The following is a 25,926-nucleotide window of genomic DNA, read 5'->3' as shown; positions in this document are numbered from 1 at the left end:
TAACCTTCTAATCTCCCAAAGTTAAATCTAAACCTTAAAATTCTCTCGAGGGGAAGCAGAGGAACATAATCACAAAGGATCTTAATCCTCACCTAAAGCACACTTTCACCTTCCACCTGCAGACCCGGGCAAGAGAACCTTGCGCTCCAAATAATACCATGAAAACCCCTCAAGCCTTTCCGGATGAAATGCCAGGGCGTTCAGTGACCAACTACAAGGGGACACCACTTTAGAAGGCAATGTTGCCAAGTGGACCCAGGATAGCTCACACGAACCATCCTCGCTCGCGACTTTCAACATGAACTACTAGGGAATCGGGCCAAAATTCGTTCAAGTGACTTCGCCAATCTCGCCTAGCGAGTCCTTCTCCATCCTCATATCACACATACACGTCCACAAAGCAAATCCTTCACGGTCTATCAGGAGATGAGACAGCAAAACTAGAACACACTCGGAAAGTTGATGCAGAACGGAGACGGTTTGGGGAGGGGGTGGGGGCGCCCGCCGCGGGATAGAGGCACAGATTTGCCAGCGGCGCAGGAGAAAGACTCACACCCTGGGGTCAGAAGGAGGGCGGCGGGGGGCACAGGAAGTACGCGGGACGGCGGCGCCGCGGGGACACCAGACATTGGAGCCTGGCAGCAGCAGCCGCCGCCGGCCCTCTCCCCGCTTGACCCCGCCGAGCAAAGGGAGCCGTCCGCCCGGCGCCAGGCGGGGAGGGAGAGCGAGCGGCGAGCGCGGCTCGAGCCCGGGAGAGCGGCGCGGCCCTGGGCCTTCTTACCCGTGCAGGCCGAGGGCGCGGCGCCGCCTGTGGAGCAGGCAGAGCAGCAGGAGCGCGGCCCCCGCCAGCGAGGAGTTTCGCACCATCAGGTACTTGCTGAAGGCCGCCATGGCACTGCCTGCGCGAAGGAGCCGGGGACGGGGACGCAGCGGAGACTGCCTTAGTGCAGGAAGCGCGGGGCAGACTGGGAGGAGATGAGCGCGCGGGGCGAGGGCGGTGCCGGCTGCGCAGGACCGCCCCCTGCCTGAGCGCGCCGGAGCCCACCTCGGACTTTGGCTCGGCGGAAGCGCGCACGGTGGTGCCGCGGCAGCCGGAAGAGTCCCGGGATGCGCCCTGCGCACGCGCGGCCCCCAGGGGGCCCGGGAACGCGCCGCCGCGGCGACTCCCTTGACCTTTGGAGGGTGGCTCGTCGCTACTTTGCTGCCTCTGCTTTCCCCTCACTTACCTTCCCCTCCTTTACCTCCCCCTCCCGCGCCTCCGCTCCATCACGCCCAGTTTTACAGAAGCTGGAAATGCGGGCCTGGCTTACGCCAGGAATTTGATGAGACCTGCCTCTCCATCCCCAGTAGTGCGCCGTTACCACCCTTTTAAAGGAGCCCAGGAAGAAGAGGAACGGCCCCATCGCGGAGCGGGTACACAAAACCGAGGGCGCTGTGGTTATGTAGACGAAAACAACAGTTGGGAACTCCGAAGAGGTGTAGGGAAATGTGGGAAGAATGACTACCAATTGAAAACCCTTTCCAAGCCAGTGTTTTCCAAACTATAGGGATGGTGAAATAAGTTTGGGAGATCGAGACCACCACTTTTTTTTTTTTAATGAAATCGAGGGAAAAAAGAACACAATAGAAAAATCTAAGAATGAATCACATGTAAAGGAGTTGTTTTGAGAAAATTGTATTCCAGTCTTTTGTATCTGTGTGTCCGGAGTAGTGATATACAATGTATTTTTTATGTGGATGTGATCAAACAAAAAGTTTGAGAAACACTGTTCTTTGCAGAGAAATAACAACCGTGCATTGTATTATTGCTGGCCTTCCTCCCAGAGTCAGAAGGGCTTTACGGATTACAGCATTCCACTCCGCTCTGGCCTTATGACACAGAAATCGTTATTCCTGGCATTTAGGCTGGCTTATGTACAGTAACTTAGTGAGTGCCTGTCTTCAATTGAGAAAACTGGAGAAAGCCAAGTGTGTCAGTCGTTAAAACCTTGCATAATACACACACATAATAAAGCAGCCCACGTGTTAACATAGCCCACAAAACAGTGTTTTCCTAGGTGTTTTCTCAATATAAATTGGTAGTTGCCTACAGAGTACAAGAATCACCAGGACCAGATACAGTAATGATGTGGGGAGTGTGTGTGTGTGTGTGTGTGTGTGTGTGTAGGGATGTTCAACTGTCTAAATTTTGCTAAAGTGGAACTTCTACTAGATTCTCTGTTTGCTTCGTAGATATTTTCATTGTAATTATTTAACAATTACGTAAGTAGGCACGCTTTGCACAGAAGATGCAAGGATGACAGATCATAATCTCCATTTTCCAGAGGATGGTAGAGAAGAAAAGCATGAAAAAAAAAACTATAAATGTGGTAAGTGTCACATTGGAGATATGAACAAGGCACTATGACAGCATAAAAGAGAAAATGCTTAGTTTTGTCTAGAGCTTCCAATTAAGGCTTTACCCAGAAGATGATTTTGTAGCTGAATCCTAAAGAACCAGAGAAGGAATCACTCAGGAGGACAAGAGGAAAAGTTACTAATTCACTAATAAATTGCATAGTAATGTAAAAGTGTTAGGAATCTTGGGAGAAAGTGACTGTATCATCCTGGAGTTTGTAGCAGTGAAGGAAGGGCATTCAAGGTTAGTCTAAAATATAGTCTATTTAGGAAATTATATTTCAGAGGAAAGATATATTTAGGAAGTAGACTATAGTTCAGAGGAAAGATAAGAATAACTCATTGGGAAAGATGTTCTAAAAGGTACCCTTGTTCAAGAAGCATGAGTGATTCTAAAAAATTGAAATTAATTAATACGAGCTCAAATAAGATTAGCTATTCATAAAGCCCATCAGATAAAGACCACCAGGGACAAACTTGTAACTCAACAAAGAGGTTTATTAGCTTGCTGCAGCAAAGGACATCACACAGCAGAGGAATTGTGGGCATGTCTCCAAAAAAGGGAAGAAATGGGGGTCATTATAGTATCGGAAAGGGAGGAGTTTAGATAGAATCTGAATGAAATAGTACTTAATAGGCTCAGAGCAAATCAGATCTATATGTAAGGGGGTTAGTATCAGACCCGGCTTGAGAAGCAGACTCTGGATTCTATTTCCTTAGAAACATAAATTTAAGATTAATGTAGAATACTGTGTCCAAAAACCCCTTATCTGAACCTCTTCATTGTACTTTGAGGCTTCTTCTCTAAGTCAAAGTGACTCGGATGGTGTACATCCTCCATGCATGAAAGGGATCTTCTGTTCTTATATGAGTTCCAAACAACGAAGTTCCTGGGAATCTAGGATTTTAGAGAACAACGTTCCTCAGCACTACATCTTTTGATAATTAACCAAAGTAGTTTTTCAGGTTCACACTTTAAAATACTAAATAATTAAGGAAAATGTGATTTTATTGGCAGAGCTCCATGAGCTCTGATTTTCAAAGAATTTGAGTTATTGGGAACAGGGAGGAGAGGGGCATATGGAGTTAGGGAATCTAGAAAGCCTCTTAAAGCGATATTGTGTTCACCAGCCTGCAACATTGTCCCCACTGATCCTTGCTTCCTGGTAGTCATGACTGTGTAATCTCCCTCACATCAGAGCTGGTCTGTGTGACTGCTCCGCCACGAGCCCAGCTGGGCTCTGACAATGGGATATCATGCCGAGAGACCGAAGAAACGACCCAGAGACTGCGAACAAGGCACACAGGTTTATTGGGCCCTACTTATGAGGAGGCGGCAGGCTGGACAGAAGTATGCGCCCTCCCACAACCGCCCCCTAAGAGAAGCTTGCTTAAGTAGGCAGAGGAACAAAGCCTGCATGTTTGCCAAAGGGCTGTCCTTGGTATGACCAGCGTTCCCAGAAAAGTAGCTCACACGGAGGGGCTCTGTGTCTCCCTGTAAGACCAATGTTCTTCTCGTGGGATAAGGGAGAATCCAGGCTGGCCAGGCCCAGATTGTTACAAATCCCAGTAGCTGGGCCGCCTGCTCAGAAGAGAGTCGGAAAGACAACTGGTTGCAATGGGCCTGGGAGTTTCTGCTGAGCAAGCAAGGCCCAGGCCCTACAGTGACCAAGAGTATGGTGAAAGTGTTGACCTTAAAGAGACAGCCAGTTATTTCTCCAGCAAAAATCGGTTTATTCAAGATCAACAAAGAATCGCGATTCAGTATCTGCAACCTTGGCAAGTCACGTGCAAGTTCCTAGCAGCAAGAGAAGGAGAAACTCTTTTATAGAGGGGAAGAGGAAGTCGGCAGGGCTACTGTAAAGAAAGAGTCCATTGAGGAATTGAGAGTTTGAAGTGTAGTGACTTTTCATTGGCTAAATTGTGACAGCATCTCATTGGCTAAGCTCTTGCCAGCCAGAAGAGGAAGTCTTTCTTCTTCCTGTGGGGCTCTGCCCTGTGGTAGAGCTTGAGAGCCCCGAACTCCGTTTTAAATGAGGTTTCTGTTTATTACTTTTAACAGAGGTGATGGTAAGTGACCTCTGAGGCCAGATCGTAAAAAGTATTGTGGCTTCCACCTTGGTCTCTTGGGTTGCTTGTTCTTGGGGAATCCAGCTGCCACAGAGAACGTTCAAACAACCCTGCGGAAGAACGGAGGACTCCCACCAAGCGAAGGGATCTTCTGCCCGCAGTCAAGCCTCCAGCGGCTCTCCCCTCATGAGTAGTCCCTAGCAGGATCGCTCAGCCAAGATGCTCCTAAACTCCTGGCTCGCAAAAACTGTGGGCAATAGTAAGTGTTTATCGTTGTTTTCAGCCACTAAATTTTGGAGTGATTTGTTATGGAGCTGGTGTGGTTTGGAGCAAGCCTTGAAAAATAGATGGAGGAAAGAGGCTTTAAGAGAAGATATAACAGGAACAAAGGTACAGAGGCAAGAAGATACAAAGCTGATTCAGGAAGATGATTAAGTCTGGTGTGGATGGAGTTTCAAGAAGGGGTGTGAAATGAGAGAAAAGGTTGAAATGTTTAATGGAAGTCAACTTGTGGAATATCTAACACACTAGGTGTTAGAGTTAACCAGGTGAGGTTTTATTTGCATGTAAGAGGGAGTATTGCAGGTTTTGGAGAAGGATAGTGACCTCAGCTCTTATTTAAGAAAGACTACATTAGTGGCAGTAGGCAGGATCAGTTGAAGAAGAAAACATCAAGCAGAGAGACCAGTTTGAACACTTGAAGTAATCTAGGTAAAAAGTCATGTACTCTCAGTCAGGGCGTCACAGAGCAAACAGGAAGTAAAGGACTTGGGGATTCAAATTGGATGAGATGAATGAAATTGTTATTTAATGGGAAGAAAAATTTTAAATTGACTCTGAGATTTCCTGGTTGAGTGCCTGAGAGGATGATAATATTTACCAGAGATCAAGGGCCTAGAAGTGGCACATGCATCCTCATCACCAGGATAAACTCCAAGATGCTTAACATCTTACACAAAGGCAGCTGTACTATAAGCTCTGCCTACCTCTCTGAATTCCTGTCTTGGCATCCTCACCTCCAATAGAGATATTCTATCTCCGCCCCAGGAGATAAATGTGCACTGCTATTCCCCTCTGTATTCTTCCCTTGAACATGCTGTTCTTTCTACCTGCAGTACCAATCCTTTCCTGCCCTAACATCCTCACACCTCAGTTCATCCTCTAAAACAAAGCTTTGATGGTCCCCTAGTCCAAGCTCTTTTCCGACCACTTCCCCCAACTCCCTTACCCTGCTAAGTTAATCACTCCCTCCTTTGTACTACTTTTGTTTCATATATGATTCTATTAATGGATGGTAGGGTGTCTGGGGAGACAGATCTTAAAATTTTTTTTAAGAGAAACTGCCACTGATTTCTCTGACAAGGTAAACACCTCTAGTCATCAAGACCAGATTGTCTTTGCTTAGAAAAGAGTCACTTTCTTTCTGATACAAATGGGAGAATTAGGTACCCATTGCACCAGGGAGAGTATGTAACAGGCCATCCTGACAAGACCACTCCTTGAACTAGCCCTAGTGTGCCCAAACCAATATTGGGAAAGTTTGCCCAGGAGAGCCTCCAAGGAGGAAAGAGACTGAGATCTTAACCTCTTTCTGTTTTAGGTTCAACAATATTAGAACCTTTCTAATAGACTGGGATAGTCCTGTCTCACTAGCTCAAGGTCAAGGAATAAGAAGTCTGAGCTGGTGAACTAGTTCAACAACAGAGCCTGGGGGCCACAGGGAGAGCTGGTTCCAGCGCAGTACATGGCTAAGCCATGAGGTTATCCCAGTTTGGTCACCTAGGAACTACCTGTGTTCTTTGGGAGCAATGTCCAAGCATAGAGAAAGCTTGGGAGTCTGTGCTTCGGCCACTTGACAACCTGTGCATCCAGGACATCATGGCAGGGGAGCAAGGACACTTGGGACTGAGGAGAACCAACTCACAATGGCAACACCAGCTAGCAGGCAAAGATTTTTGGTAGCCAAATATCCGGTCAGCAATTATTTGGACGCTTCAGTTCCCTCTCTTATCTGGAAACAAGTCTAACCTCTTTGGGCTGAATTAGCTCCTAAGTGAATTAGGTGAGAGAAGCAGCCTCAAGTAATATACTGGATTTCCTAATAAGGGCCTAAATTGGACAATTATTTGGAAAATAACTGATATGAAATATGTGATTTTCACCCCAGATTGAGGAAGAAGGTCATACTGATTGACAACATACTCACACACAGCTGTGCTTTTGTTTCTTTAGAGGAGATAGAGCCTCAGGCCCTGTACACTGTTGGCACTCAGCAAATGTTTGTTAAACTGAAAAAAAATTGATTTTGAGGTACTAAATGAAATGCCTGGTGGAAATTCCCAGTAGGTAATCAGAAAATTAAGTTCTAGTTCTTAGGAAAAGGATCAATACTAAACATTTATTCATATGAAATTTATTAATAACTTACTGTGTACCAGGAGCTGGGGCCAGTGATGAGAAAAACATAACGGTTCTCACTCAGAACAGTCTGGAAGGGGAACAGATATTAAATAATCAAATAAATATAGAATTCCAAATATAATGAGTTTCAAATATACATTTCGAAAAAATATATATGGATTTAGAGGTTTTCCATATACACAATAGAGGAATCCTTGGAACTTAGTAAGAATTAAAAAGAAGACTGTGAAGTTGACAAGAGGAATATAATCCTATGAAACACCTACCTGTGATAGGTGGGGGAAGGAGAAGGGGTCAGGACAATAAGAATAATTAAAAAGGTAAAATGGGCTGGGACTGCCCTGTGGCCTAGCAGTTAAGTTTGAGCATTTCGCTTCAGCAACCCAGATCCCAGGTGTGGACCTATGCACCACTTATCAAGCCACGCTGTGGCAGGCGTCCCACATATAAAGTAGAGGAAGATGGGCACGGATGTTAGCTCAGGGCTGATCTTCCTCAGCGAAAAAGAGGATTGGCAGTGGATGTTAGCTCAGGGCTAATCTTCCTTGAAAAAAAATAAAAAAGGTAATATGGAAACCTAGAGGCGTGAGGATCACAAAAGTGAAGACATAAGAGAGTTTCCAGAAGGGTATAGGAGGGTTAATTCAGATTATCAGTAAGTGTTGGAGATATATTCCTTGGTGAAGCCTTTTCTGGACTCCCTTTTCCTCTTGTTGGTGTCCCCAGTGTACCCTGTTCAGATGTCTGTCGCAGCTCCTATAATGCCTATTTATTCCAATGACCGTAACCATCACAAGGGAAGGAGCCAAGTCTTATTTTTCTTATTTTCTTATTTAATCCTGCATCATCTGAAAAAAGAGAATTGGATCCATGTGTCATACTCAAACAAAATAAAGAGAATAATTTCCAAATTGCTCAAAGAATGAATAAAAGAAAAAAGAAATTTAAGGAAACCATAAAACTGTTAGAAGAAAACATGAAAGAATTCCTCATGAAATAATTATGTTATAATCTTGGCAGGGAAAAGACCTTTACAAGTATTAAAATCCAGAAGCCATAGAAGAAAACATTTGATAAGTTTTGCTACTTAGAAATAATTTCTTCATGACAAAAAAACTCCCGCTGTAAACAGAGCAGAATGAAAACTGTAGGAAAAAATTGCATGTCATTTCACAGACAAGTGGTTCATTTTCCTAAAAGTACCTTCAGATCAGTAAGAAAAAGGCCATGAACTGAATAGAAAAATTGGCAAAGCATATGAAATATAGTTCATAAAATAAAAATTTAAATGACTCAAACATATGAATAGATGCTTATCACACATAACAAGACATACAAAATTAAACTACACTACAAAACAATTTTCACCTACCAGATTGTCAAAGATCCAAAAGTTTGATAATGCATTATGTAATATTTCATCACTATTTCTGAGAGGTAGATAAATTAGTACAATTTGTAGAACAATTGGTCAATAGCTGAGAAATCGTTACAAATGCACACACCCTCTGACCCAGTAATTCACTTCAGGGAATTGATTCTGTAGATGTATTCTCACATAAGGGAAATGTCATAGATATAATGCATCTTTGCTTGTAAAAGCAAAGAATTGGGAAAATTCTTTAATTCCCATCAGTCAAGGACTGATTAAATAAATATGATGGAATATTATACATCCATTAAAAGAATGAAGCAATTCTGTATGTACCAAGATGGAATGATCTCCAAATATAATGTTAAGCAGAAAAAAGACCAGGAGCAGAATAGTATGTACAGTGTACTATTATTCATAAAAGGAGTAGAAGGGGGAGTAATATATACTTATTTGCTTATAGATGAATATAATATCTCTGGAAGATATTCAGGAAGTTGATAATATTGACTGACTTCGGGAAGGGTAACTGAGTGAGTAGGGAGAGAGGCAGGAAGAAAACTTTGCACTGAATAAATGTGTACCTTTTAACTTTTTAACCATGTGAATATATCATCTGTTACATTTAAGAACATTCTTTGGTAAGGTGAAATTCACATAACATAAAATTAACTATTTTAAAGTCAACAATTCAGCAGCATTTAGTACCTTCACAATGTTGTGCAACCACCACCTGTACCTAGATCTAAAACATTTTCATCACCTCAAAAGAAAACCCAAACCATTAAGCAGTGACCTGCCACTGTCCCCTTCCCCCAGCACCTGGCAACCACAAATTTGCTTTCTGTCTCCATGGATTTATCTATTCCAGATAATTCATATAAATGGAATCACACAATATGTGATGCTTTGTGTCTGGCTTCTTTCACATAGTGTAATGTTTTCAAGGTTCATCCACATTGTAGCATTGATCGATACTCCATTCCTATTTATGGAGGAATAATATTTTATGGCTGGGTGATTTTTTTGCATAGACTACATTTTATTTATCCACTCATCAGCTAATGGACATTTAGGTTGTTTCCGCCTTTTGGCTACTGTAAAAAGTGCTGCTATGAACACGTGTGTACAAGTATTTGCTTGAGACCCTGTTTTCAATTCTTTTGGTTATATACATAGGAGTAGAATTGCTGGGCCTTATGGTAATTCTATGTTTAAATTTTTTGAGGAGGCATGAAACTGTTTTCCACAGCAGCTGAACCATTTTATATTCCCACCAGCAGTGAATGAGGGTCCCAATTTCTCCGCATTCTTACCAACACCTCCATTTTATCATAACCATCCTAGTGAATGTTAATTAGTATCTCATTGTGATAATGATTTGCATTTTCCTAATAATTAACGATGTTGAGTCTCTTTTCATGTGCTTGTTGGCCGTTTGTGTATGTTCTTTGGAGAAATATCTGTTCAAAACCTTTGCCTTTTTAAAATTAGGTTGTTTATCTTTTTGTTGTTGAGTTGTAAGAGTTCTTTCTATATTTTAGATACTAGTTTCTTATCAGATATATGATTTTCAAATAGTTTCTCACATTCTTTAGGTTGTCATTTCACTTTCTGGATAATGTCCTTCAATGCATAAAAATTTTTAATTTTGATCAAGTCCAATTTATCTATTTTTCCTTTTGTTGTTTGTGCTTTTGTTGACATATTTAAGAATACATTGCCAACTCCAAGGTCATGAAGATTTAGCCCCTATGTTTTCTTCTAATCGTTTTATAGCTTTAGCTCCTACATTTAGATCTTTGATCCATTTTGAGTTAACTTTTTCATATGGCATGGAGTAGTTGTCTAATTTCAGTTTTTTGCATGTGGATATCCAGTTGTTGCAGAACTATTTTTGAACATGTTATATTTTCTTAATGAAATTTAAGTATAAAACAAATAGATAAACCTAGTCTGGGGCTGGCCCCGTGGACGAGTGGTTAAGTTCGTGCACTCTGCTGCAGGCGGCCCAGTGTTTAGTTGGTTCGGATCCTGGGCGCCGACATGGCACTGCTCATCAAACCACACTGAGGCAGCGTCCCACATGCCACAACTAGAAGGACCCACAACGAAGAATATACAACTATGTACTGGGGGGCTTTGGGGAGAAAAAGGAAAAACTAAAATCTTTAAAAAAAACACAAAAACCTAGTCTTCTCAGGCTTTCCTCCTTTTGGAGTGTGTCAAAGTTCTGGTGTCTGATACATCACCAAAGCATTGAGAGGCCCCTCCATTTATTGGTCATCTGCACCAGCCATGACTGAAGTGTCATTGTCCCAGCTTGCACAGTTCCTTCCATGCCAAGAGATCTTGGCTGAGGTTGAGATGTTCCGAATTAGCATCCCTATGACCTGGTGTACTATACAGCTGAAGAACACTTCTGTCCTATGGTATCTGGAAGGATCTTTTTATTCTCCTCAAACCCCAGTCTCAGTTTAAGCTTTGACAATCAAAAGCCAGGAAGCCCACCTAGGCAAGCCCAACTGAGGCAATGAAGCATAGGGCTTGCTCTCTGAATGGAAAAAGGGAAAGGGGAAACTATAGGGAGAAAACATAAACTGAGATCTCAAGAAATTATCCTGCTACACATGTACCTACCTTTTACGTTTACATTTATTTCTATTGTCTGTCTGGTCTACTGTGCCCCACACTTCATGCTCAGTTCCAATCATGTTTATTGATTGAGTGAATGATTGAAACCCTGAGTACCGCCTGATGCCCTATCCAGCTGGCTTAATGCTCAGTCATCTGCTTGCATATGGAATCCAATCAATCAAACGCAGCTCCAGGACCTCTATAAAGCTAAGTTTGACTCATGATTCAGCCCCATTACACCATTCCCCTCTTAGGACTAAAGTGCTGCCCTGAAGCCAGCTGGGGTTGGACACTTTGCTGAGCCTTGTCAGGCCTCCTTCTCAGACACAGAACTTTGCCCAATAACTTGGCCAGCCTGGGATCCTTCTCCCCAGTCCCTTGTATCACAATCAGCCATTGTCTGGCTCCTAGCTTCTCTATCACTGTGCTACCCACAAGAGTGGAAGCTTAAAAGCCTACTAAAATTTGGTGTGTCAGAAAAACTAGAATAATGCCAGAAAGTTTTGAAATAAAAAAGCTATAAAAAGGCCAATGGAGACAATTATTTTCCTTTATATAATGTTTTAAAAACTGCAATGAGTACAACTTCACCAATACGCCTGTGTATTGTAGTGCTAAATTTTGAGATAAGAAAAATATAAATTGGCTTATAATAAAATATGGATCTAAATTAACTCATGTTATATTGTCTCAATTGCTTGTGTTACAAGTGTATCAAAGACCTATCAGTGATTAATTTTTAGGGAGAAAACACTGAAACATAAAACAGTTAAAAGTATCAGGTGACTTATGATTTAGTGTTGGTTTACTTGGTTCCTATTTTGTGAAACAGGTGCAAGAAGATGATTATTTAGATCATAATGATGACTATTAGGGAGAAACTATACAAAGACAAGCACAGGCAGAATATCTTAAAGCTACAATGGGCCTGTACATCTAGACTAATGGCCTTATTTACAGATGAAGAAACTGAGTTATGGAGAGGTGAAGTTGCTTGGCCAATGTTTTGTGACGAATTAGTGCCAAAATCAGTGTAATCTTCCCCAATCCATCCTTTGTTTCTATACTTTTTCCACATCCTTCCTCTATAATATAGTTACAGGAAAACAGACCCATCCAGAGTAGTAATGTAATCATCGTTGCCACACACTTGGATTCAGATATTTCTGTTTAAAACTATTAACATGAGGCTTTAATAATCAAAACAGGATTATCTGGAAATAAATTTAAAAGACACCACAGATAAATAATAAGGAGATTTATTAAACAATTTCATATAAGGATATAACTAATTAAAGATCTCTTCCTTAAGAAAGCTATGTGTAGGAAAGTGGACTTGGCTACCAATTCCCAATCATTAGGATGGTTTTGATTTGATTGTTTTGTTTGAATTTTTTGGGCTTGTTTATCTTTTGCTTGGAGAGTTAGGTTCATCTTTTGGTCTAATTATTCTGTTCTCTTGGTCTTAACTACTTGTTCCCTAATGTCCCTGAGAGCATCTTGGACCAGCTTTCTTCATAGTTTTATTTGTGCTACAGGAATGGATGGATAGTTTTTCAACATGTTAAAATACATGAACCTTACTCCTAAAGTTAGCCTCTTACTTAATGAGGAAGCATAGCAGCATGCTCGCTAAAGTCGGGAACAATAATGATGCCTCTATCTCTGACACTATTTAACATTGTCTGAAGACACTACGCAATGCAATTAGACTACAGAAAATATTCAGAGAGAGAGGAATTGGAAAATAAAAAGTAAATCTATCTATTTGCAGATGACATGATGGTACACCTGGAAAACCCTAGAGTAGGGGCAGACAAACTGTGGCCCATGGGTGAGATTCAGCCCTTCCCTTGTTATTTAAATAAAGTTTTATTGGAACACATCCACGTCTATTCACCTGTGACTTGTCTATGGCTACTTTTGTACAACAGCAGAGTTGCATCAGTAACCATTAGACCCTCAGGTCTAGCATATGTACTCTCTGGTCCTTTACACAAAGTGTTTACCAACCTCTGCCCTACAGAATCAACGATAAAATTATCTCAAACAATAAAACAGTTATCAAAGGTAGCAAGATATAAAATTAGCATGCAAGAATCAGTAACGTTCAGAAACACAAATAACAACCAGTTAGAAGATATAATGGATGGGAAAATCCCATTTACAGTAGCAATAAAAAAAGTTTAAATATTTAAGAATAAACTTAACAAGAAAGATTCAAAACCTATAATGAAGAAAATTACAAAGCATTCTTGAAAAACACAAAAGTATTTTTTGAACAAATGGAAAGACATCCCTGTCTTGGTTAGGATGTTTCAACATCATCAGTAGATGAATTCTCCCTAAGTTAATTAATAACCTTAATGCAATTTCAAGAAAAATTCTGATGAGATTTTTTTTGTAGAAGCAGATAAGTTAATCCTAAAGTTCAAAGGGGAAAAAAAACATGCAAGAATAGCTGAAAAGAAAGAGTCTAACCTTATCAGATACTAAAACATACTATAAAGCCTCTGGAATTAGAAGTATGGTATCGGCACATGAATAGACAGACCAGTGGAATAGAACAGAAAATCCAGAAATGGAGCCAACTGCATATAAAAATCTGGTATGTGATAAAGATAGTATTTTTCATCACTGGGCAAATATATATATTTTTAATAAATGGCGTTTGGACAACTGGACAACCATTTGAAAAAAGATAAATTTAAACGCATTCCTCACTCCATACACCAGGATAAACTACAAACAGATTAGAACTAAATGTTAAAAATAATACCATACACATGCTACAAGAAAACATGGGCAAATTCCTTTATAACCTAGATATCAGGAAGGCTTTCTAACTATGACTAAAAACCCAAGTGCAATAAAAGAAAAAATTCATAATAATAAGTAATAAAAAATTTAAAACTTTGTCATGTCAAAAAACAACAAAAGCAAAGTCAAAAGACAAATGACAAACTAGAAGAAAGTCTTCGCAACCTACATCACAGATAATGGGCTAATATCTTTAATTTATAAAGAACTTATAAAACTTGAGGAAAAAGACAATAAATCCTGTAGAAAAATGGGCAAATGACAAAAACAGACAATTTACAAAAAGAGACATAAAAATGACCTTTAAACATATTGAAGGAAGTTGAACTTCACTCATAATAAGAGAAATGCAAAATGAACTATACTAAAGTCCATTTCTTACCCATAACATTGGCAAAAATTCAAAAGCCTGGCAATGTTACTCTGTGGCAAGGCCATGGGGAAAACAGACACCCTCATACATCACTGTGGGAATGGAAAAAATTGAGGGGAATTTGGCAATACAAATACAAAATTATGTATGCATTTACCCCTCAACCCAGCAATTTTACTTCTAGAAATTTAGATGCACAAAGAAATAGATACAGTTCCAGAAACATAAAAACGCATATGCACAAGATTACATGATACAGTATTATTTGAAATTGCAAAATAGTAGAAACTAATAAAATATTCAAGCATAGGACATTGATTGAAAAATCTTTGGCCCAGGCACACAATTCTAAGCAGCTGTAAAAAATAATAGAGAAGATCTCTATGAACTGACAGAGTAATTTCAGGAGGTACTGTTAAGTTAAAAAAAGCAGAAAAACTTACATAGGATGCTGCCTGTTGTGTACAAAAGAAGGGAAAATAAGGATATAGACATATATTTGCTTATCTTACCAAAAGAAACACTAAAGGAGAGAGGTCAGCCCCCTAACCTAGTGGTTAAGTTCATGTGCTCTGCTTCGGTGGCCCAGGTTCCGTTCCCAGGTAGGGACCTACACCACTCATCAGCAGCCATGTGATGGCCACACACATACAAAATAGGAGAAGATCAGCACAGATGTTAGCTCAGGGAAAATCTTCCTCAGCAAAAAATAAAAGGAGAGAGAGACACTAAAGGAAAAACAAGATAAAAATGAAATTGGTGGTATACAAGGGGTGGGAGGGAATAAGTTGGGATGTTCTATGCTTCTTTATCTTTTTTTTTCCACTGGGAAATTTTCTCTCTGAACTAAGAGCTGTTTTCAATCTTCCTTTCTTTTTTTTTTTTTTTTTCGTCCCTCTAAAGCCCCAGTACAGAGTTGTAGATTCTAGTTGTAAGTCTTTCTAGTTCTTCTACATGAGCTGTGACCACTTCATGGCTACTGACAGATGGGTGGTATGGTTCTGCGTCCAGGAACTGAACCCAGGCAGCCAAAGTGGAGCACACCGAACTTTAACTACTAGGCCATCAGGACTGGCTCTTATATTTCTTAATTCTGTCCACTGAAAGAGCCAAGAAGCAAAGATACTCTGATAACAACGATCACACCTAGTACCTAATCTTGCTCTTTAATACCTTTAATATTCTTTAAGTTCTTTAAGGTATAGTACTAAGTTCTTTAGTATTCTTCACTAAGATGAACAAGGGCTCCTCAAAGAAATGGCTAATTCCAGGGATGGAGCAGGGTAGGTATAACATGAGCCTGGAATATCTAGTTATGCCAGAAAATAAAGAAGCAATTTAAAAAAATGATGTGGACATGTCACAAGAACACAGAACCATCTTGAAGAGACTCCTCTTGGCCAAATCTTGAATAATTGATGCATCAAAATAAGGACAGTAATGAATTATAAGCTATTGAAGAAATAGAAATTAATGAGTCCATACCTATAACAAATAAATAATAGTGCAGAGGAAAGGGCTCTTGATTACAGTTGAATGCTGGGAGCCAACTGGTAAATGGGAGGAATTCACAAGTTGGGAAATTATCATTTTGCAACAATCATAGTAAAGATTCAATCGGGCAAGAATCATCAATGGATGCCAAATATAGGAGGAAATTTTGATAAGGAGCAAGATATTTTCACAATCCTAAATTATTTCCCCATGGACTACCTATTAGTTACAACAGAGGAAAAACAGTAATTTTACAGTGAATAAGTTGACAACATCTTGACTGGGCAATCCAAACTAACATCACCAGTGTGAGAGAGATGTACATCTCAGACCTGTAAATGTGCTACCCTGAGAAGGACACAACATCTTCTATGCAGTACTTTGGTCTAGAATACATAATGTGACTCTAATCATGAGGAAATATCAGGACAATCTAATACAAGGAGCATTTTTTTTTAAAAGAGAGGTGTACTGTATTTGTCAAAAGTGCCAATGTTGTATAGACAAAGGAAGACTTCAGACCAAATAGGGAGGCTAAAGACAGGTGGCAATTAAAAGATAAAGGATAAACCTAAACTGAATTTTCTGTTGGGGGGGAGTAGGAGATTTCATTAAGGACATTATTGGGTCAAGAATTGAGTCAATGACAAAATTGGAATATGATTGGTAGATTAGAGTATTATATCAATGTTAAATTCACTGGGATAGATAACTATACTGTGATTATATTAAAGAATATCTATATTCTAAGGAAATATATCCTGAACTCTTTAGGAGTAAAGGGACATAATTTTGGAGTAAAGGGTCTTCATATGGTTCAGGGAAAACACACACACACACATATACAAAAAGAAAGAGCACACGTACAAATGATAAAGCAAAGGTTAAATGTTTATAATAGCTAAATCTAGATAAAGGGTATATTAGTGTTTTTGTGCCATTTTAATTTTTGAGACTTTCCATAAGTTTGAAATTATTTCAAAATAAAAAGTTTTTTAAAAAGGGAAAAATTATAGACTAATTCAAGAATGTCCATAGCAGCCTTATCCCTAACAGCCTAAAGCTGGAAATCCTCAGCTTCCATCAAGAAGAGAATGAGTAAACAGATTGTGGTACATTCCTATGATGGAACATTACTCAGCAAGAAAAAGGAAGAACTACTGATAGGTATAGCAACATGAATGAATCTCAGGAACATTGAATGAAAAAAGATACAAACACAAACATACTACTTGATTCAATGAATATGAAGTACAAGAATAGGGAAAATAAATTTATGATAGAAGTCAGAAAGTGGTTGCATTTGGAAGTGGGGTAAAATCGACTGGAAGATAGCATGAGGGAATTTTCTGGGGTGGTGAAAATGTTCTATATTTTGTTTGGGGTGGTGGTTTCATGGGTATTTACCAACATCACTGCTCATCAAATTGAACACTTAAGATCTGTGCCTTTTATAGTATATAAGTTATAACTCCAACTAAATGAATGAAAGAATAAACAAACAAACAAGCTAATTATTTTTTAAGGGAGATCTTTTAAGGTAAATTCAGGTTGAAAGAGAAGTTGCATTCACTTAAACAGCCCTGGAATTTGTTCCAGTGTTAAGACTATTATGTCCTGAGAAAGACCTGGGGTATCTAAACATGTGAAAGGGAAATAATTTATCTTAAGAAGACCTAGGGTATCTGAAAACATGGAAGGGAAATAATTTATCTTAACCTTCCCTAAAGAAGCTTTAGAGTATTTGAGAATGTCCAATGGGACATCCAGTTAATTTCAAAACATATCTAACCAGTTTGTAACCCAGAAAGATGCATATATTGCTACACTTGGAAAGATTTCTACATTTTGCTGCTTGGGATTTTTGTTTTATACATGCAAGGAGTCGGGCCTGTTTGGGCACCATTCTGTAGTGGGCGTGTTGTCCCCGTCTGCCCATGCCGGGCTCCACCCAGGGCTGCAACTATACATGTTAGCATGTTCCAACCAGTTAAGGCATCTATCTTTCGTGTGTGTGTGTGTGTGTCAAGAAGGTTAGCCCTGAGCTAACATCTGTGCCAATCTTCCTCTATTTTGTATGTGGGATGCCACCACAACATGGCTGATGAGTGGAGTAGGTCTGCACCCCGGCTGCAAACCCATGAACCCCAGGCTGCTGAAATGGAATGCATGGAACTTTAATCACTTGGTCACAATCTGGCCCCTGGGCATCTATCTTTAACAGTACATGAAGGAGTTCATTTTATTCAAGTGATAAGAAAATTCGTTCAGAAAAACTAAATCGTGCAATGGAAATAATGACTGTAACTATCTGTGCTGTATCTCTAGTACTCACAGCTATGATCATGGTATAGTTTTAGAGTTACAGCAGCTCCTCTCCTCTCGATGCTGGTGAGCCCTTCAGCCAGGAGGTGATAGGAGGATGTCCTATTCTGTTCCTGTGGCAGCTCTTCCTCTCGAGTCAGGCTGGCTCCATACATTCTCTCTTTGATCTCTTTTGCTTCAGAGTGTCACACTGATCCAGTTGGGGGGTTGCTTCTTTTTGTCACAGCTAGTATCTGAAATCTGGAGTTTCTCATTCTCTTCAGTTCCTCAAAGTTCAGTTTTAAGGGCACAGATTTTCTTAACGATGCTTTTATTGTTCTGGAATGCTGTGCTTCTAATCGCTACTGCTCAAATGTTTCAAAACAGGGACTTCCATAAGAAAATCTTTGCTGAGGCCTTCTGTGCGAAAGCTTCTCTACAAATCCCTACTAAACCCCTGCTGCAGCCAGAGTGGAAAGGTTTTCTATAGGCCTCCAGGGCATAACATGGAAAAGAAAAATCATTGGGATTGAGACCCTGCCCCAACACATGAATGGCCCTTTATCTACAGCTGCAGCAGCTGAGGTCAGAATGTCTACTTACCACCTCATGGGTGTTTGACAAGTTATTCATTTCAAAGTCATCCATATTTGGGTTGCAGATTGATCTGAGTACATACCTTTGGACAAAAACACCAGGAGGCAGGAAGACTAATGGGCTGGGAGTCTTGAGTCTGAGTTTCATCTCAAGTTTTACCATAAATAATTGTGTGAGTAATCTCTGATTCTCGACTTTCTCATATGTGAAATAAAAAACTCAGTGCTGGTTACTTCTGAGAATGGGGCTTGGAACCATTAACTACTGGGAGAGACTTCTAGATATAAAGGTCCAAGACTGGGCCAGACAAGAGCATACCAGTGGAGAGAAAAAGACCCATAGAGGTAGATAAGCCCTTACATCTTCATGCATGCAAACAACTGAGGGAGAATTGCTTTTCATATTATACATTTTTCTACGATTTAACAAAACTGTGTATGTATTACTTCTATAAATTTAAAAAATATCAAAAATTATAAAATGGAAAAATTTTGGACAAATTGATTGCTAATATCCTTTATTGCTTGAAAATGTGTATTACTAAAAACATTATGATAAGGTGTTAGGTGAGGGGAAGGAATTCTCTACAAAGGAGCTGCACAATTTTATGGTGATGGAGCTGTTCTGTATGGTATTATGGGGATGAATTCGTGAATTCATGACTCATGCAATCGGTAAAACCTGCTAAACTGTGTACCACAAAGAGTAAACTTTACAGTGTGTGAATTTTAAAAAATAAATCAGAATGTTGGGGGATCCAGAGACCAAATGCAGAAAGACTATGACAAATGAATCTAACTGTATGAAAAATGTATGACATAACTACATGGGAGGTGTGGGGAAGGAGCTGACCTAAGTAATTTTGGAAAACAGTGTTTTTGCTGAAAACTATAAGATTAAAGACATAAGAACTATAGAAAAACACAAGTATTCTAGTTGGTAACTGTGTTCCACACAAGAGTACAGGTTAGCAATTCTGATGCTGCTTTACAGGTACACTAAGGTTGAATAAATAAGTAAATAAATTGTGGATAATGGAAGTCATGTTTCTTTATGTCAGAGACAGTAAGTTACAAATAAGCAAAGGAGGGAAGGCTAGAATGAACTGCGTGGTGTTGGATGAGTCAAAGGTATCAGTATAAACCGATGTTGATTGATAGATAGATAGAGAAATAGAAAGAGCTTTTATTGGCCAACCCTGGAAAAATTTGATCAAGAAAATTAATAACAATAGTATTGGATTATAACTCAAAGAATAAAATAAATGTCTATTAGTCCATACCAATATAAACAAATGACAACGAATAAATAAATGGGGAAGAAGGAAAAACTCCTCCTTAAAGAAAAATTCCTTAATTCCACATTATAAATGTAAAAGAAATGAGGGCAATAGAAAATCCCTATTCTAACACTACAGTGATAATTGTGGGCAAGATTCAGGGATGAATGCTAAAATTAGTGGGTGAAACTTTAAAAAGAAACAGAATAGTTGCATAACCTCAAAGTAGCTCCCCCAAATATTTATTAAAGCTTTGGTGGTTTTAAGATATGTCCACAAATTCTTCAGTACTGCTCCCTCCAGGAGGCGTCAGGCATTTTCGCCAGTCCTTGAGTGTTAACTGGATTTAGTAACTCACTTCTAATGAATAGAACATGAAAAGGGAAAAAATAGTAATTTTACGGTGAAAAAACCTGGCAGACACCACCTTAACCAAGTGATCAAGGTTAACATCACTGGTAGTAAGTTGATTAGTACATGTTGATATCCTGTATCCCTGATATGTTGCAATGAGAAGGGCACTTCATCTCGGTGGTATTCTAAAAAGCCCATACTTCCAGTCTAACCATGAGAAAACATCAGACAAACCCAAATTGAGGGATATTCTACAAAATATCTGGTCAGTGCTCTTCAAGCGTCAAGTTCACAAAACGTAAGGAAAGACTGAGAAACCGTCACAGATTGGAAGAGACTAGAGAGATGTGATGACTAAATGCAATGGGGTACCCACTGAATCCTGGAGCAGAACAAGAGGATACGTGGGAATAATGGTGAAATCCAGAAATTCAGATAAACTTTGTAATCTAGTTAACAACGCGGTACCAGTGTTGATTTCTTAGGTTTGATAAATGTCATGAAGAGTATAACAACGTTAGGGGAAGCTGGGCAAAACGTATAAAAGAATTCTCTGTACTATCTTTGTAACTTATCATTGTACTATCTTCGTAACTTATCTGTAGATCTAAATTGTTCCAAAATAAAAAGGTTGGAAAAACGTTATGATAAAATACATTCAGTGTCGAAATGAAGAATATGTGTGTCTAATCAGGAGCCTTATTGGCGAATCCAGAAATCAAGAAACTAGCGTAAATAAATAAATCCTACAAAAGATTAAATAGAAAGAAATATAGACCACTGTACTCTTTTTTTCTTGAAATGCCAGCCCCAAACCCCTCAGACTTATCAACAGAGCCTGGACACACGCCTTGCACATTGTGTAAGACCAGAACTCATTATTTTGTCATTAGCTTGGTTTTCATATCTCTATAAGAACTGCAAGAGATCATCTCGTCCCAGGCTGGGGAACTGTTTCGTTCCTATCCAGGCCCATAGAACCAGAGAAAAACGTTAGCATTAGTACAAACCATTGTGGTTGTCAGAGTTTTTTGCAGACTGAAATGTGTAACATTATATTCAGGTGACTTTAAAATTAAGAAGAGTTTACATAAAATTGTTCCATAAATATGAAAAAAAAAAACACCCTTCTATCCACATTAGGAACAGTGTATGGAATGAGAGGGAAAGGCGAGAGGATAGGAGATGAGGAGGAGCTGCCCGATACCCTGGGGTGGGCACCGACTTCATGGCCAACCCTCTCGTGGCGCCCTAGAGAACGAGGCTGGATGAGGTGTTTCTGTGAGGCAGCCCTGAGTGAGAAGCACCTAGGAGTAACTGCAGTCAGTGTCCTGGTGGAGGATGGGGGTTAAAGTTCAGGGGTGAGATTTGTGTTGTCAGGTCCGAGGGATGAAAAGGGAAAAACTGAATAATTACTAGAGCTTCCTTCTCGTGGCATATCTCATTTTATTATCACACTAGCCCTGTGAGGTAGCTACTATTAATACCCTCCCTTCGTATTTGGAGAACTTGAAGCTAAGGGACATTAAGGAACTTGCCCAAGGTCACACAGTTAGTAACTGGGGAGGCCAGAATTAGAACCTAGGTTTATATGACCTCAGAGTTGGAGCTCTTAATCACAACGCAGAAAGAATCAAAGGCTGTGCAGACACAGGTGCCGAGAAGAGAAAGAAGGGATAGGCAGGAATAACATGAGAGAATTCAGCATTTGCCTCAGCTACCTGAGAATCAGTTTGAGTGTTTGCTGGGCTTGGTTTCCAAGTTTGAAGACCCAACATTGGAGCAAAAAGGAAACAGCGATGGAGACAGAGACATAAAAGTGTTATCTCTCTCTCTCACACACACACAGAAATCTTAGACTCACAGAGGAAATGGAATTGGAGCCCCGCCATTAGCACACACACCTCCAGAAGCAGCTTCTGTCTCCTCTAGACTCTTCCAGGGCCAGCCTTCCGTCAGGCTCTGTTCTGTGCAGGCCTGGAGCTTGGCAGAGGCAAGGCTGGGAGCTCTTTCCCCATAGAGGAGCGGTGTCTGGAAGTGGTTTGCTCCTCTCACCCTTGCAGGCTAATGACCGTGAGAAGTCTTCCTGACCCTAGATTAGGTTGGGTCCCCATGGTCTGCCCTGATATCACGCTACGGTTCTCCTCCACAGCACGTTTTACTATAATAGTTAATTAACCATTTGAATGAATTTATCTGAACTCTGCCTTCCTCACTTCTACATAAGCTCCATAAAGACAAGAATTTTTTTCTTCTTTGAACACCATATCTCCAGTTTTCAGGACAATGCCTGGCACATAATAAAGCTCAATATTTGTTGATTAACAGGGTGCCACATGAGCATCGGGCTGCTCCCTGTCTATCTAATCTCTGCTGGAAGAGGCTAATCTACTCAACCTTCTGTCCTGTTACTGGACAGAATTAGTACCTAGTCCTGAAAGCCTGCCTAACAGGTTGGAGTTCTAACCACCTCCTCACCTACTTTTTACTAGGTCCTTTCCCTGGGTCCAGATCCTTCTTTCCTCTAAAGATGGGCTAGAGCATGCTCGTCAGGACTGACATCTCTGGAATTGGGCTCTGATATTGAAGACAACCCAGCTCAGAAACTCCTGGTTTGTCCCTCTGCCCCTCCTATCCTGGTGCTTAATTCTGTCTTGGCCCCATCTCCATCTGATAACCATTTTCCTCCAGAGAACTCCAGTTGCCTCAGAGCCCTCCAGTTATGAGTCACATAGATACTAACGTGTCAGAGGACTGTGCTGTGCTAGATACTGTCCATTTTAGACAACATTATGTATTCCTGTACCAAAGGCCACAGTTCCTGCTGGGAAGCCCTCTCCTGTGACTACAGCTCTCACTGGTTTCATAATCCCTCTCTCTACTTGCCCATTCTAGTTTAGAGATGGCGATGGTGCCTGCTATTGCTAGCCCTATGGTACTCCACCATCTCTTATGGATTTCCCTATATCTTGTCACCTTTGTAAATACTGAGTTCATTAAAATTTCTTTAATCACCCCTTTTGAGGGTTCTATCTCTTTCCTGGCAGGTTCCTGACTGATAGAACTATTAAAGGAGAATGGGATAGCTCCAGGAAACAGACCACATGGATAACCATCTTGCAAGGGGGAATATTGGGACACGATTACTAATGGCGTGGAATGGAAAGAAGGTTAAAAGCAGGGCACTAGAATGTCAAGTGGCCTTGACACTTAGTGGCTATGGCAACAATGGTAGGTACAAAGATTGTGTGGCTTGGGATGGCCATGTCTCATAACCCGGCAGAGCATATATAGAAAAAAGGGCAAATTTAGAGCACTGAATGCCCAACTCAGGGCATGGATGGATAATTGGAAAGTATATACCACATTTTTAAAGGACTCCCTTAGGTCTAAGATGCTCAGGGCAGGTGTGACTGAGAATTAAACACAGAGCCTGACTGTAAAGGTTGCAGAGTTGCAGCATCAGTTAAATGCACAACACCATTAAGTCTCTTGTGCTAAGTTAAGCCATCGATAGGAAAGGGGTAGGAAACTAAGACATAGTCAGGACATTTGAGCAGAGGAGATGGGGCTGAGAACTTTGAATCCTCGTATCCCCTAAACCGTCCTTGCCAGCAGAAGCATTACCTTCCCCCTGCTCCCAGAGAACCAGACTCCCCCTGCATAAAAACCTGCTAATTTGCTTCACTTTCCCATTTAACTTGTCCATTGGCTGGTGGCAAAAGCCAAATAGGTCTTGGAGGACGAATGTAGATTTTTGCAAGCCTAATTAGGTGATGATGTCATTTGTAGTCTGGCCTCTAGTTTGCAGATACTGACCTGGAAGATGCTTTATTCAGTTCCTATTAGCAAAGGTCAGCAGAAGCAGTTTACCTTTATGTGGCAGGGAGCATAGAACACTATCATTGTCTTATTTCAGGGCTATAGGAGCTCTCCTGTTGCTGTCATAACAGAACCCAGAGGGAAAATTTTGATCTTAATATCTCACAGATTATCACAATGGTCCATTACATTGGTTACATTATGCTAATTGTACCTGGTGAGCAGGAAGAAGCAAGAACCCTAAATGCCTTAATATGTACACTAAAGGATGGAAGACAAATTCTGAGAGACTTCAGGGGTCTGGCACACCAGTGAGTTTCGATGGGTACAGTGGTCTGAGGCATGTTAAAATATCCCCTCTAAAAGTTACAAACACATTGCTGTACCTGGCATCTCCCATCACAAAGAAAAGACCTCTCTGGATTTTGGAGGCAACCTATACCATATTTGAGCACAATTCTCTGACTCTTTGAGCAAGTAGCACATAAGGCATCCGGTTTTGAGTGGCGTCCAGAGCAAGAAAAGGCTCTATATTAGGTTTGGGCTGCAAGGCAAGTTGCCTTGCCACTTGGGCCTTGTGACTTTTTAGACCCAGTGGTATTGGAAGTCTCTCTGTGAGACATAGCTGCTATAAAGAACCTCTTGATTGATTAAGATAATGCCAACATGGGCATACCCTTCTTTTTGAAAATTATCTTATTCAGGTTGAATATATATATATATATATATGTCTGTCTTCAGCCTCCTTCTCATCTTCCTCCTTCTCCCTCTCCCTATCTTTTCTTCCTCTTCCACTTTACTCTTTTCTCTTTCTGAATTTGTGTATATTGAATATCTGTTACATGCCAGAGATTGTGCTACGCATCCTATTCTTTGAGTTCTTTAATCAAGGAATTATAACCATCTATAATAGGACTTTTCCAAACACACTGTTTTCTTGTCAAGGACACAAATCTCTTTATAAAAACCCAATTTGCTTTGTTTTCAGATTTTAGGAGAGAGTGCAGTTATTTTTATCACTTTGATTAAAAAGTAATCCTTTTCGGTGCCCACCTGGTGGCACAATGGTTAAGTTCACAGCTCTGCTCCGGCGGCCCAGGGTTTGCCAGTTTGAATCCCAGGAGCAGACCTATTCACTGCTAATCAAGCCGTGCTGTGGCAGGCATCCCACAGATAACACAGAGGAAGATGGGCACGGATGTTAGCTCAGGCCAATCTTCCTCAAAAGTAAATAAATAAATAAATAAATAAATAAATAAAAAGTGGTCCTCTTCTATCTGAGAAGATTATCCTCTCCCACTGAACTCTTGTCTTTGGGAAGGAGATATATGGAACAGGAACAGACCGAAAGTACAATCACATGACCTCTGGTGACCAGTGGAGTGGCGGATGTCAAAGTCAGATCACCCTATCACCAGCAGTCATTTCAATGTGAGACAGAATGCTTCAAAAATTAAAGCAAAATGTCAGAATGTATAGACTAGGGTTACGCTGCAGTAATAAAATCTCACCGTCTTAAAACAGCAAATGCAATTTCTTGCTCGTGTCGTATGTTTCTTGTTGCCCTGCTGTGGGCGTGTTTCTGCATCATCCTTGCACGAGGACTCGAGCTGATGGAACTTCCACCATTTGGTACTTTGCAGGTCACCATGGCAGGAGGAAGAAAACTTAGCAAATTGTGCACTGGCTTTTAGAAGCTCCCACCTTCAACTAACACATGTCATTTCCACTCATATCCTATTGATAAAAGCCTTGGTTGACTTCAAGAGGGCAGAGAAATACAATTCTGCCATATGCTTCAAAGGAGAAACAGAAATATTGTTGAACAGCACTAAACAACCTCAAACTAATTCTACCAACCCATTCAAGCCCCTCCTTCCTCCAGAAATGCCAACACGGTTACCTAAATATGTTATAATAAAGAATATATTTCTGTCAAGATAAAAAATTACTGTCATTAAATATTATAATAAAAACTCCAAAAAA

General features: G+C 40.4%; 1 protein-coding gene and 1 long non-coding RNA gene across 5 annotated transcripts in view; one reads left to right on the top strand and one right to left on the bottom strand.

The window, feature by feature from the left end:
• Positions 1-1,362, bottom strand: part of ABCD3 (ATP binding cassette subfamily D member 3) — a 75,352-nt gene extending 73,990 nt beyond the window's left edge. Inside the window, exon 1 of one of the 4 annotated variants that reach the window (XM_014836344.3) lies at positions 782-1,362. In XM_014836344.3, coding sequence (XP_014691830.1) covers positions 782-891 — 110 coding nt within the window. In that variant the 5' untranslated portion in view covers positions 892-1,362. The remainder of the gene's footprint in view (positions 1-781) is intronic. The other 3 variants (XM_070486869.1, XM_070486870.1, XM_044748874.2) reach the window with 3 other exon arrangements.
• Positions 624-25,926, top strand: part of LOC139040389 (uncharacterized) — a 37,191-nt gene continuing 11,888 nt past the window's right edge. The window contains exon 1 of the long non-coding RNA XR_011494853.1: positions 624-870. This is a non-coding gene — a long non-coding RNA (uncharacterized lncRNA). The remainder of the gene's footprint in view (positions 871-25,926) is intronic.

Source organism: Equus asinus, chromosome 16 (assembly GCF_041296235.1).
Source record: "Equus asinus isolate D_3611 breed Donkey chromosome 16, EquAss-T2T_v2, whole genome shotgun sequence".
In the NCBI taxonomy this organism is placed as follows: Eukaryota; Metazoa; Chordata; class Mammalia; order Perissodactyla; family Equidae; genus Equus; species Equus asinus.
The sequence above is the reverse complement of the archived record's forward strand: the minus strand, read 5'-3'. Positions and strand labels throughout refer to the sequence as shown.